A 13642-nucleotide genomic window follows, 5' to 3' on the forward strand; every position below is an offset into this window, starting at 1 on the left:
CCCAGAAATCAGCCTAATGAACCTTTTCTGAACAGCTTCCTATGCAAATGTATCCCTCCTGTAAGGAGACCAAGGGCAGAATTTCACCCATGTCAGGCAGACTTGGCGGGGGTGGTCGGAAAACCGTCTGCCACCCGTGGGTCAGGCTCGGAAGGCAATTTCACACTGGCAGGCCAAGTAAGGCCCGCCCAGCATGAAAAGCAAGCAGCAGTGCTCAGTGTTGCCTGTGCGGGCGGGATAAGTGCGAGCACGAACACCACGCATGCACGCGCTTCATAATCTCCCTGAGGGACAGAGCTGAAGGTGGGCGGATATGACGTTTTCACCTCTGTTTGTTAGCCTGTTTGTCTGTGAACAATACATCTCAAAAACTAATAGATTCCATAAAACTTGGTACGCAGATAAGGTATCACCCCGGGAAGAAATTATTAGATTTTGGCAAAGATCTGGATCCGGACTCTTGAATTTTTTTAAGGACCCGTTAACATTGAGAGATAGGGCAAATAGACCTTTTTTTAAAGTATGCTTTGGGATGTTTTATTTAGAATGTTGTTGATTGTTTTAAAATGTTGTGGATGGTCTCAGCGGGCTGTGGTACAATTTGTAAAACCTGTCAAAATGTAATCAGAGTTTTCAGAGCAGTTTGTTGTATATGGATTTGTCTGAAGCCTCTTCAGTGAGACGAAGCTTTTAATAAAAAGGTATCTTTTTTCAGCTTTATAGCTGGACAGCATCAGGGAGGGAAAAGCCTTAAGGAAGAGTTGCATAATTATAATGTGTTAACACAGCATGGTGGAGGTATGTGCTCTACTGAGTGCCTTCTTCCCTTGCACTTGCTGTACCTTCATGCTAACTTTTTCTGATTCATGTATAAGGACAATCAAATCCCTCTGTGCCACAGCATTCTGCAGTCTCTCTCCATTTAAATAATATTTTGCTTTACAATTCTTTCTGTCAAAATGGACAACCTCACATTTCCCATATTATACTCCATCTGCTAAATTTTTGCCCAGTCACTTAACCTATCTATATCCCTTTGCAGCCTCTTTGTATCCACCTGAAAAAGACCCATTAATCCCAACTCTCTGTCTTCTACGTGTTAACCAATCCTCAATCCATGCAAATACATTACCCTAAATACCATGAGTTCCTATCTTGTGCAATCTTGTCTGGAATATAGAAGGTGATTTGATTGAGGCTTTTATGATTTTGAAAAGAATTGATAGGATAGATAAAGAGAAACTTTTTCAGCTGGGAGAATCTTGGACAAGCAGACATAACCTTAAAATCAGAGACAGGCCATTCAGGAAACAAGTTAAGGAATACTTCTTCAAGCAAATGGTGGTAGGATTGTGGAAACCTCTCCCACAAAAAAAATTGCTTGCTCAATTAAGAATTTTAGTGCTGACAACTTTTTAAAGCATGTTCTTTGTGACAAGAATTTGCAGTGAAAATCTTGAATTAAATAATTAAACATTTCACAAAATCTCATCATACCTAAAAATTCTAAGAACGAAACATTAATTTCTTAATGCTTGCTAATGAAAAGTGAATTTTGAACATATCTGAAAAAAGATATTTTCACTCAAAGGGTGATAAAAGTTTGAAATAATCCACATACAAGGTACTGGACTCAAAATGGAAAATTCCAGAATGTAGGCAGAGTAAGATGGAGTACAACAGGGAAGAGTTTAATGGATCAAATGGTCTTTTCCTGCCTTGAATTTTTCTTATGTTCTTATTTTGTGATTTTTGTTTTAAACAAATGTTAATTTTTGGGCAATAAATGAAACTCATTATATCTAATTTGTGTAATAACTCCACGGGTTATATTAGACAGGTTATTTTTGATATTTAAAATATGGCTATGTGGGTTACCAATCACTCTAGTGCAACTTGCTTTTTCTCATGTTCCCACAGATGTGACATTGGCAACTGCAACACCCCAACATCACATTACAACTTCAATCAAAATTGAACCACAAGATCACTACAACTCCTACAAACACAGTGGAAATTCAGTTGTTGAGAGTTACACAGTGCTTGGTAGCTGCAGACCCTCCAACTCTTATAGTCTGGGCAATGTCTATCCTTATCATTCTTACTATGCAAGGCCAACCCTGCCTTCCATTAACAATTTTCATCCAAGATATTCATTTTCTTATGGATATTATGGTTATGCAAGTAACCAATTATTTCCCACATCATTCCTTAACTATGGCAGAAGTGATACAAGACCAGGGAGTTTCTCAGGAAACAGCTTTGAGAAGAAGCCTGATGTACAGGAGCTGTGTGCTAATTTCAATCTTGCCCTCAGAAATAACAGGATTGATTGCTCCGACCAGGCTACAGAGATGACACCAAAGCAGATTCATCAACCCATGTTCCAAGGAGGAACAGGATTAGTTTCCCAAACATCGTTATCCACAACATCCAATCAGTCACATCCAATACGTCAAATACCTGAGGAAGTCAAAAGAGTTTCACAAAATGCAAACAGTGTAAATCGATTTATCAAACAAGAGCCAGATGACTCTGTTTCCTATTCCCAATCCTGTCATGGGGTTTCAATGAATGTCCATGCAGTAAACAATACCTTTTCTGCTTTACAAATACCACCCAACATAGCCCATCAAGGAAAATCATGGGATATGTTTAAACCAAATGGTAGTTTGATGTCAACTGGAACAGCTGGACATGAAAAACCATGGGGCTTATTCAATCCTACCGATAACACCAAGTTAACTAATACAAATGTTCATGAAAAATGGAACTCAATAACATCTAACAGGAATGCAACAGGATTACCTGCAAAAAATATGCAAGAAAAGCCATGGAATTTACTTACAGATAACAGAAGTGCACCACCATTGCAAAGTGCAAATCTCCAGGAAACAATATGGGATTCGTTTAAAACAGGTGAAACCATCTCACCACCCTCCATGTCATCTAATGTGAATCTTAAAGACAAATTATGGGAACCTGTGGAAATACAAAATAACTTGTCAGTGATATCAGGTTCTAGCCTACAAGATAAACCATGGGATTTGTACAAAATAAGTAACAGTAAGCCTTCCGTATCCAGCATAAACCTGCATGAGAAAGTGTGGGGTGAAAATGGAACAATGTTACCCAGCACAAACATGGAAGGCAAGCAATGGGATCTTTACAAAGTAAATGAAAATAAGCCAGTATTACATAGTGCAGACATACAGGAACAGCTCTGGGATCCTTACTGCATGAATGAAAGCATGGATGACTTGCCTCCTGATAATGTTAAAGAGGAAGAAGAGGAAGTGTGGTCTGACAGTGAACACAATTTTTTGGATGGGAACATTGGCGGGGTTGCTGTGGCACCAGCTCATGGTTCTATTTTGATTGAATGTGCCAGAAGAGAGCTTCATGCCACTACTCCATTAAAAAAACCAAACCGGTGTCATCCCACACGGATATCTCTTGTGTTTTACCAGCATAAGAACTTAAATCAGCCAAACCATGGCTTAGCTCTCTGGGAAGCAAAGATGAAAATCCTTGCAGAAAGAGCCAAACAAAGGCAGGAAGAAGCAGCAAGATTAGGCTTGCCTCTGGTAAACACCAAGCTTCTTGGGAAAAAACGCAAGTGGGGCAGTGCACCAACTGCAGACACTGAACATGACAAAAAAGACTATTTTCCCACTCGTCAGGCAATGACCATCACAACAAACACTGTTATCACTGTGTCTTCATATGCCTATACCCAGGTAACAGGACCCTACAACCGCTGGATTTGAGATATGTACAACCTTGCGGCCATTTTACCTCACTACAGCAGCTATTTCTGTTGCTGGTTGCGGTGCTTTCCTCTGATGAATATACTGTAGAGGGGAAATTCCACTCAAGTGCAAATCATCTCGAAAGCTGCACTCTGAGCAAAGAATTTTGATTGCAATTGAAAAATTTCTGGTTTTAGCAATCTAATTTATATATCTACATGTTTTTGAACTTATAGTTGCCCATCATACTGAGGGGTAAAAAGAAAACTTTCTATGTCAAATTAGAAAAATAGTATTTATTGTACACCTTTTGTTGTATTTGTTGTTCAAAAAATAATCATTTGTTAGAGAAGCAGCTACTACTTCAGGGCCAGGTTAATTCTGACAGATAACAACATCTCAAACTGTTGAATTATATGTGTAGGGCATCATCTGAAGCAAAACTAAAAGTAAAAGAAACTGGTGCTTTTAAAAAAGTAAGTTTACAGCACAGAGTTCATTTTTTAGTCACAACAGTAAAAATCATCTACACAATTCTTAGCCCAGCATCTTAAATTTGTAAATTGTATTCTGCTGGCCTGGCTGTTGGTGCTCTAAACCTTATTAGCCTGATGTTTCTATTGAAACATTAAACACATGCACTTATATGTAAAAAAAATTTCCCATTGTGCCGTTCCGAGGTAGATTATAATGGCAATTAATATCATGGTGCTCCTCCAGCTCATTGTTTTTACAATTCTCTTGACATCTCATTTCACTGAAAAAAGAAATTTACAGTACATCTAATGTACTCTCTAAAGCAAGCTTAATGATAATGCTGAAGTCATTTTATGACTGATCATTTAGTTGTGTTTCACCAAACATCTGATTTGTAATTGCAGTAAAACCTGTACTTTTGTCACCACAGTTTGCAATTTTTTTTCCTACTAGCTATACCTGTGTAAACAAAAAAAAATGGATCACGAAACCATATTAACAAGATTATTTTCTTTTACCGCTATTAAGCTAAAAGTATTTCAAAACGTTGCAATTTTAGACCAAAATATAGACTCAATGATTGAACTGTACTAATGATTACCAAATTTATTTCTGTGTCTACTGTAAAGCAAACTAAAATTTCCAGAGCTTCAAATGTACTCAAGATACATTTTGTGTTTTACTCAATAACTAAAGATGGGTTTTACTATAATGACAATGCACCACCAGTCTAAAAGGTAGGCCTGTCATTATCATGCTGTCATTCGAACTGCATTCAGGTGCCTCTTAAGAGTGCTGGGATTCAAATGACAGTTGATTTGATTTTTGTTTTATTCTTAATTTTTACACCATTGGTATAAAAAGAACAGCAGGTTGTGTATTTTACCTGCATCCTATATCCTCCAATTTTAAACTGTAAATATATTAAAAACATTTTAAAGCACTTTCACCTTGATTTTAAAATGACAACTTGAAGTAGTTTATTTAACAGATAATTATTGGGAGAACTACTGTAAATAGCTACAGAATTTTTAGCAAAATATTTCTCCACCGCATTCTCCTGCATTTTTTCCTTTAATCTTACACAAACATGTTTAGAGATTAATAATGAATAATGATATGGTTAATCTGTTGGTTCTTGAATTCTACTCATGTTCTGACACTGATAAAGCCCAAAAGTAACTTCAGAATTACTTATTGGGGTCGTTGAAATACTTGTTTTTGATTAGAAACCATGCTTTAAATAGCCCATTGGTTGAAGTACCAGTTATTTTGCCACATTGAAGCAAGCACAGTGCTGTCAAATTTGATGCGTAAATCACAATTTATATCCTCTTAAAGTAGGCAAACATCAGTCCAACCTGCAGTATTTCTAAAGTAGATGTAGAAATAAGGGAGTGGTTTATGATCCAGGCTTACTGTACTTAACAATTGTTTTACCTTGAAACCAGTAGGTGTTTACCCAGTTTCACATTTTAAACTGCATGTTTTGTTTAATCTCCTGAGTTTTTAAAATGGGGTATTGAGTTACTTGCATGAAAGTAGATCTGCTGATTTTGTACAAATGCTTAATATTTTGACCAAATTTCCTCCTCTGAGCTTGTGTTCAGCTTTGAGGAAGTCACTGTACAGTTTAAAAATGGCATTTTTATTTTTTTATTCCAGCAAAGTATACTGTACATCTAATGTAGTGTTTCACATACACCAGAAATTACTGTGATTTTTTTTTTAAATGGTCAATTGTGTACATCGCAATGAAAACAAATTTCATCTTATAAGTTTCAAGTCTCAAAAGAAAATATAATTGATAAGGACATATTATTTCAGGCATATTGAGCTCCACAAAACAAACTGTAAATATTCTAATTTTGGTTGGTTCTATTCAAATGAATTTATGTGCCTTCCTTGATTATTTTGTGTCTAATGTCCAAAATCAACAAACCATCCAGAGGACAAAATTTAAGCCTTACCCCCAACGCAGTATAAAGTTCAAAATAAGTATAAAATTGTACAAGTGAAACATCAGTCCACATTAACTGGATACCAAATTTCCCAGTCTGAATATCTAGTCAAATATTTACAATATAAGCTAATGATTCATAGTTTGGATTTTACATCGTTTAAGAAATCAATTAGAAGTATGTTACAGTGTACATGTCATAGATGCCATTCTTAAACTAGAAGAACAATACCTCAGATCTCAACACTGTTAAAGAATTGAGTATGTTTTCTGAACAGGTTTCTGAATACTTTAATCCTTTGAGGACTATATTAGCATCTACAATAAGAGAATTTCTAAAAAATTTCAGGCAATAACAGTGATACAAGAACATCAATCAAAGCTTTGTAGCACAGTCATGATATGCATCATTGAAAGATTACATTATTTCATTCAAGGCCGGATTGATCCTACTACAGAAAAAGGAATAACCAAAATATTAGCTTTTTGCCCTTGTTTCATTCGTTTGTCACAAAATGTAATACACATTTTGCTACGTTTCACTAAACTGTGTGAAAGATGAGTGCTTTCAGAGCAGGATTGATTTTGCCAGCTATCCTCCAGACACACACAACCCTGCAGGTAAAATGTTCCTGTTCCACACAATGCTTCTTCCAGCAACCCTGATGTGAACTGAGAATGAGTGTGAAATATCAAAAAAATATATGATCCTTAGTTGAGAGTCCAATGATCTACCATTGGAGCTGAAAATCCACTATCAGCACATCAGACAGCATCTTCAATCTGTATAATATTCTTACCCCATAAGCTAAAAAACCTGTTCAGCTAGGTACACAGAAAATGTAGTACTCAAAGGATTGACTGAATTGGAATTGCACTCTTGCATGCCATGTTGCAGCACTATTTCAATAATAATGTGGATTCCTCCCCTTATGCTCAACACACTCAGGCCAATCTATGAAAGATTAAGTTTATTACGCTTTTTCCCTTATTACTGAAAGTGCAGTATAAAAGCTCTCCTGAGCAACAGGTAATTCTAATTCCTGAACCAAACCTCAGGAATTATTTCTGTATGTGCAAACACTAAAGGGTGCTAAAATAAATAACTAAATGTGAAATACCAGCAATTTGTACTCACTGTAAGAGCCTGACATAACTTGAATTACATGCAGGGTAGCTTTTCTTACTGTTTCATAACTCAATGTGGCTAAAGACCACCAACATGCTACTTGTATTTGCTGGTTAAATTTAGGGAAGTACAGTATTTATTTTCAAATCTCAAATGATCGGAGTTGGGCATATTTGTCAAAGACAAACATAAATGCCACTGATAAAATTTCCATGCAAATACCACATTAGATGTTGCACAAGACAAAACTGAAAGCTGCTCATTAAAATCCACTGTACTGTGAAAATTAAAATTTCTTGAGAGAAAAGCAGAGATCAGAATTTGGCTTTGAGCCTCAATTTTCCATCAGTGAATAGCAGTAAAACTTAAATTATTGAAGTATATCTTGAAACTAAATTGCTAGTAGCACAGCTTTTAAATTCTGTCAAACAATTGTCAAAATTACGTTAAATACAATGTTGAAAACCCTAAATATATACTAAATTAAATAAACCAATCAGAATTAACTAAGATCAAATCAAAAGACATTTCTCATGTTTAAGGGAAATGTTTTTCAAGTAAAGGCTTTTAACAATCTTGTTCATTTGTGTTTCAACATACAACATAAATCATATTAAAACTCATCATTACGTCACTTGCACATGATCTTGTTGTGACAAGAATGATGCACTGTTCTTTTTCCTCTCCAGAAATTAAAATATTTATCACAAACATATTTTCATTAAGAAAATATAGACCAGCTCTTTAAACCCTATCTTATGCCAGTCCCTAAAGTACAAGAATAAATCAGATTTAACCCTGTTGGACTAAATAATTTGTATAGAACCTCATATATTAGGAAAATGGAAATTGGATTCCAAAACTTCTGATATGTGAATTATGCAAGTAAACTTTTGCTAATCATAGAATGCTGATTACCAACATTGAAAATCCACTATCAGCACATCAGACAGCATCGCATTGAACTTGAGCCCTGGTGCTCTTTAAAAAGTAATGTTTCTCACACAAGTCTGGAAACATCTTGAATGTTAAAGCTTGCAATGTTGTCAACAGTCATTCAAAAATAGTTAGGCAGAAACAAGCACAACATCTATTGCAATTATGTTTTCTGCCTTAGCCTAGCATGATTCAGTGAAACGGATTTTGAGAGTTGCAATCATTAATAATGTGACCTGCTGAAAGGTGCTACAATATTCTTCAATAAAGTGCTACAGCTTAAATTAAGTTGCAGTGTTCAATGTCACTTTCATACATATTTAGAGGATTAGAAATTTGATTCAGAATTAAAAATATTTTCAATATTGCAACAGAAATTTCTTGTCAGAAAGAACAGAAAATCCATTAGAAATCCTTTACTTTACGGCCTCAATTTAGTTTAAGCAAATTTTATTGCACAGCTTTGGTAGACATGTAGTATGTACGCAAATATTGTTTTCAATGCAGACACACAGCACACTCAATTAGGTGCATAGACATACAATGTTAACACTTAGTTAAATTGAAGTTTCTTGTATTGAAATGTGACATCTAAGGGGAAGTATGTTAAATGTGTGTATTTTTGGTGCAAATTTCTTATGGTTAAATGATTTAAGGCAGCTCAGCTTCATATGGCCTTTCTGGTTTCTTCAATTACAAAAATGTTAGCTTTTGTTACCCATTCTGCAGCAACATGCTTGCATTGCCTGTGCTTAAATGTTGGCATAAATTTATGCTTTATCCATGTGGCTTTATTTTGTATATCAGTATTTGTAAATATGAAGTATGTTTTAAACTTCTTCCAAATTGCTTTTATATTTTCTTTTGTTTTTATTTGAGGTGCTATTCAATTTGTCCAGTCAGGTGTTCCTTCCCCTTTTTTTTAATAAATGTTTGTGTTTTGGTTGTACAGAAATATGGATTCTGTTTGGTGACTTCCTTGTCCTAAAACGCAGGAATATATGTTTTTCCTACATTCCTTAAATAATTTCTAACATTAGGAAAATATTGTAGTTAAGATGCAAATAAGCATGGCTTTCAAAAAACCTGAATTTTAAAAGAAGAGTTTTTTAAACAAACCTACATTAGGGCATGCTTTCTTCACTTTGGTAACTACTATTATAACTCAGTGCTTTTCTGGCAAGATACATTTCCTTTAAAAAGATTATGGGTTATAGGGTATACTTTTCAATAGGTAGATAGATAAAGTAACATTAGAATATTAACTCTGTGGTATTCCCACAGACACTAAACTTTAAAGATTCACGGGTAAAATTTTCCATCTTTGCTGCATAAGAGCCACTCCTAACATTGACTTAACAGCATTTATCATATTGTTTAGGTACTGCAAGAGCAATTTTCTTGTTCAGAATAACAAAAGACCTGGTTGGGAGCAGGGACAGGTTGCCTCCTTTTTAGGAGAGGCGGGTGGGCGGTTGTGAAGTTTTTCATATTCCCTAGTCTTATACATTATAGTGTTGGGGAAAATGTTCTGAAGCTGCAGAAATGTAGTAACAAAATGCACACTCAGCACATTCTTGCAATTTCAATTATGTCTGCTGCAACCCATGAAGACCAAATGACAATTAACACAATGACATCCAGATTTCAAACGGAAGTATCTTGAGCAGGAAGGCATACTAAGATAGTAGCACAATTGAGATGTTTTAAATATCATGAGAAAATGGTTTATGCTATTTGACACTGGTAGCTGCATTACAAAATTGGACCGGGCAATACTCATTCTATGCTATCCAGCTCAAACTTCATTTCCCCCGTCTAGAAAGAGCTTTGCACATGTGTAGTCACATTCATGCACAGAGCTTAACTTCTAACAGTAAAAACTTAAATGTTTAGTCAGTGGATGGGAGCACCTGCATTTTCTAAGCATTTAAATTTACTTCAGGTAGGTTTAAAAATACTTAGTCGGCCCAAGGGACCTCTGAGCACTTTTTGAACAGTTTGACAATACACCAGAGTTTAATGGTGTCAAACAGAAGCAGTGTGAGACAACCTCCTGTAGAGGGTTTCATTTTTCTTTCTGAAGTCAGCTCAGGCCTGACTCCAATGCAACTTTCTGCAAAGCAAAAACCACCTCATGATGTTAATGTTGTAATGTAAACACACTTTAAACACATCAAAACACTGCAATTGTGTTACTTCTTTCTTTCATTTAGTTAGTTTTGGAGTGGTACGTATGCAGTTATTCTTTCTTAGAATGCTGACTTTATAATTCATAAAGAAAGCATGTTATTTCACAAAGTGCACATAACAGAGAAGGTATTATATGTCCTTTCTCTATTATTGAAGAACGCATAAACAATTTACGCTATCTCAGATGCTCTGGTCAACTATGAGTGTTACAACAAGGAGTTAGTGTATATACTTTTTATTTTTATTTGTGGAAATTGTAAATTCCCAATGGCTTGCCAATATTCAGAGATTGCCTCAGATCCTTGCAGCATGTAAGTCAGCAAACACACCTTTTTGATGTAAAAATATGCTATTAATCATGTGACTGGTAGAGGGTATTGCAAGGGTTGCTGTTGCAGTAAGATACTGTGTTGTATACTTTGTATATTATTGTATAGAGAAAATTACTCTGTTTTTGTTTTAGTGATTGGGCTTATATATCTTTTATAATTTATCTGTGTACTGGCAAGGATATCTACAGGGTGGAAAAAATGATCAAAAATCTGTCATGAATTTTTGTCAATAATTGATGGTCAATAACAAGCAAATTAGTATGGGATTCCACTTGTTAAAACAATCAGTCGTAAAAATACCTAAACTGAATTTCAATTCAAAATGTTATGAAAATGAACTAGTTCAGATAAACAGAATATTTGACCAAACACCCATACTTCTACAATTTGTAGTTTTAAAGAGAGGATCTTCCATTTAATCTGAAGGGCATATTCTAATTAAAACTCGAATGTCCATGAAACATTTTTAAATGTACTCTAGCCAAATTGAAACAAAGTTTACAAATTGAGAAATGTAGCTTTAATAGATCTCAAACAAATGAACAAGCATTACATCTCATTAAGTGTTGGTTCCTGAGACTAAATTTCTGTACCTAATTCCGATTTTGTTTCTGCAAACTGTACATTTTAGTTCTGGATTATAATTGTCAGTTAAACTTTTTTGATTAGCCTGTGTCCAACAGATAATCACTTCTCTATGTTCATGCCAGAAAATGGTTTATTCTTGGATGGGTAATTTGGCTTCTATCTGTCCATTGGAACATGGAAAATGTGGACTTAGAGAAATCAGCATTGCTACTTTGAATACACCTGCACATTGCAGGTGTGTGTTATTTTATACACATCATCATAATAATGGATATTTTTATTTTGTATGGGACAACCAAAGCTTAACTTATATGTGATGCATGAACAGGCACTTTGTAACCATTGTTTTCTTCTAGCCCTGGATCAAAATCAGTCTTAGTAAAACAAGACTGAGCGATAACTAGGGTTTTGGACTTGAGCCTAGGACTTGAGCTAAATTTATTTTAAATCTTCTCAGCAGAAATGTTTCAAGCACCTGGAATGTCCAATATAACTGAAACATTGCTCTCATGATTTAAAACTCTGCAATGTATTTACTATATATTGTTTAATATAGCAAAGCTGTAAAACAGTTCCAATATGTAGATTTTTGATTTTTGCTTCATGCCAATTAAATGGAAGACAGCTCTTTAAAACTAGACTATAAACTTTTTCTTGAGATCACCTGCAGTTAGCTGTAAATAATTAAAATTAAGAATGCTGCAGTTTAATTTTTTTGGCACAACCACTGGCTGTAAATCTTGCAAAATCTAAACAAAATCACTTTGATGTGCTTGAATTGAAATCTATATTTAAAAAGGTGCAAACATGTTCAATTTTAATTTTTTTTTGTTTACTTTGCTTTATATTAAAAAAAATCATGCTATTAATGTCCTGAACTAATTTAAATAGCTGCCTAAAAAAAAATCACGGAATATAGTGTGGCCTAATTTAACTTTTCTTTCCACTCTGACATCAGGGATACTTTTAACTGCGATGTATCGGTATGCCATCTTTGCTTATTTTATCATACATCTTTCAGGGATTTTATTTTGGGCTTCGAATTCTTCTATCCATGTTGTAAGTGTAACAAATAAGCTTATTCTATTGCTTTGGTTAACAAAAAAAAAACTTTGTATATTATGTCAAAGCTGTAGTGTATAATGTTCTAAAAGCCTGTCTTTTTTTATTATTTTGTAATGTATTTAAGGAATTAGGGGTGAGAAAAGATGGATCATGAAAGAATAAAACAATAGGAAAATATTGTTCAAATTTGTTTTTTGTATTCAATTTTTGACTATAAAAATGTTATACATACTGTGTAACAAGTTCCTCAGACACAAGAGGTTAACTTGTAACCCATACTTGAAACTTTCTTCTTTGTTAAAAGTCAGTGTCCGCTACTTGAAATGAAGTTTGCAGTTTGATGGATGAAAAGTAGCATAAAAAATCCAGATGGAATAGGATCATTATGTACCTTACTGCAGATATTCGTACAGTAAATATTTTGCTGAAAGTTTTATTTTGGGTTGATTTATTCTTTAATTTTCTTTTATTTTTCTTCAATGGTCTTGTTCAGTAGTCCATAATTGTATTGTTAAGGCTCTGATTCAAGACAAGGATTCCTTTTGATTTTATTGTATTGTACACAAAAAGGTTGTTTGCAAGAACTTCCTTGTAAATGTATTCTTCCTGATCATTTTGAAATATTGTGGGTGTTTTAATAAATTTTATATTTATTTTTTGCACTCAAAGCACTGGCTTTTGTTCCCATTTGTGAGACTCAAAATTGCGTTACAATATTGAGGCAAGGCCACAATTATTATTTAACATGGCATTATTTGATGCTGAGCAATATATTTGCATTTGAAAACGTAACTTTTCATGTGTAATATTCATGAAGTTTTTTAGACATGAAAAATAATTTGATTCTTTATTTAACACTTTCATGTCCATGCCCTGACACTTCTTGTTAAGCCAAGAAATTAAAGAATCCTCTCTGTATATTTCATAGCTTTGTGATGAGCTAAAGAAACATTTATTCAATTTACTCAAAAGAATGATGTTGGAACAATAAATGAGTCATATGTCATAAAACTATAGACATTTGCCATGTTAAAAAAAAAATCCAATTCAAAAACTGAAATCTTGCAAAACAATTCAACCCCACCCAGCCCAAGCAAGATCGCTAAGATTGTGGTCACCATCAGTATTATTTCCAATTGACATCAAAAATGGATGAAAAATGGTTGATTTATAATATATGGTTTATAAAGTTATACGAAAATAAGAAATG

General features: G+C 34.4%; 1 protein-coding gene across 12 annotated transcripts in view; it reads left to right on the top strand.

Annotated features, from left to right (window-relative positions):
* The window catches only part of tet3 (tet methylcytosine dioxygenase 3), a 535430-nt gene extending 522330 nt beyond the window's left edge, over window positions 1-13100 (top strand). For all 12 annotated transcript variants that reach the window (XM_041209398.1, XM_041209399.1, XM_041209408.1 and 9 more), the window contains one exon: window positions 1921-13100. In XM_041209398.1, the coding sequence (XP_041065332.1) occupies window positions 1921-3770 (1850 nt within the window). In that variant the 3' untranslated portion in view covers window positions 3771-13100. The remainder of the gene's footprint in view (window positions 1-1920) is intronic.
* The last annotated feature ends 542 nt before the right edge of the window (window positions 13101-13642 follow it).

This window comes from Carcharodon carcharias, chromosome 17 (genome assembly GCF_017639515.1).
Source record: "Carcharodon carcharias isolate sCarCar2 chromosome 17, sCarCar2.pri, whole genome shotgun sequence".
NCBI classification, from domain to species: Eukaryota; Metazoa; Chordata; class Chondrichthyes; order Lamniformes; family Lamnidae; genus Carcharodon; species Carcharodon carcharias.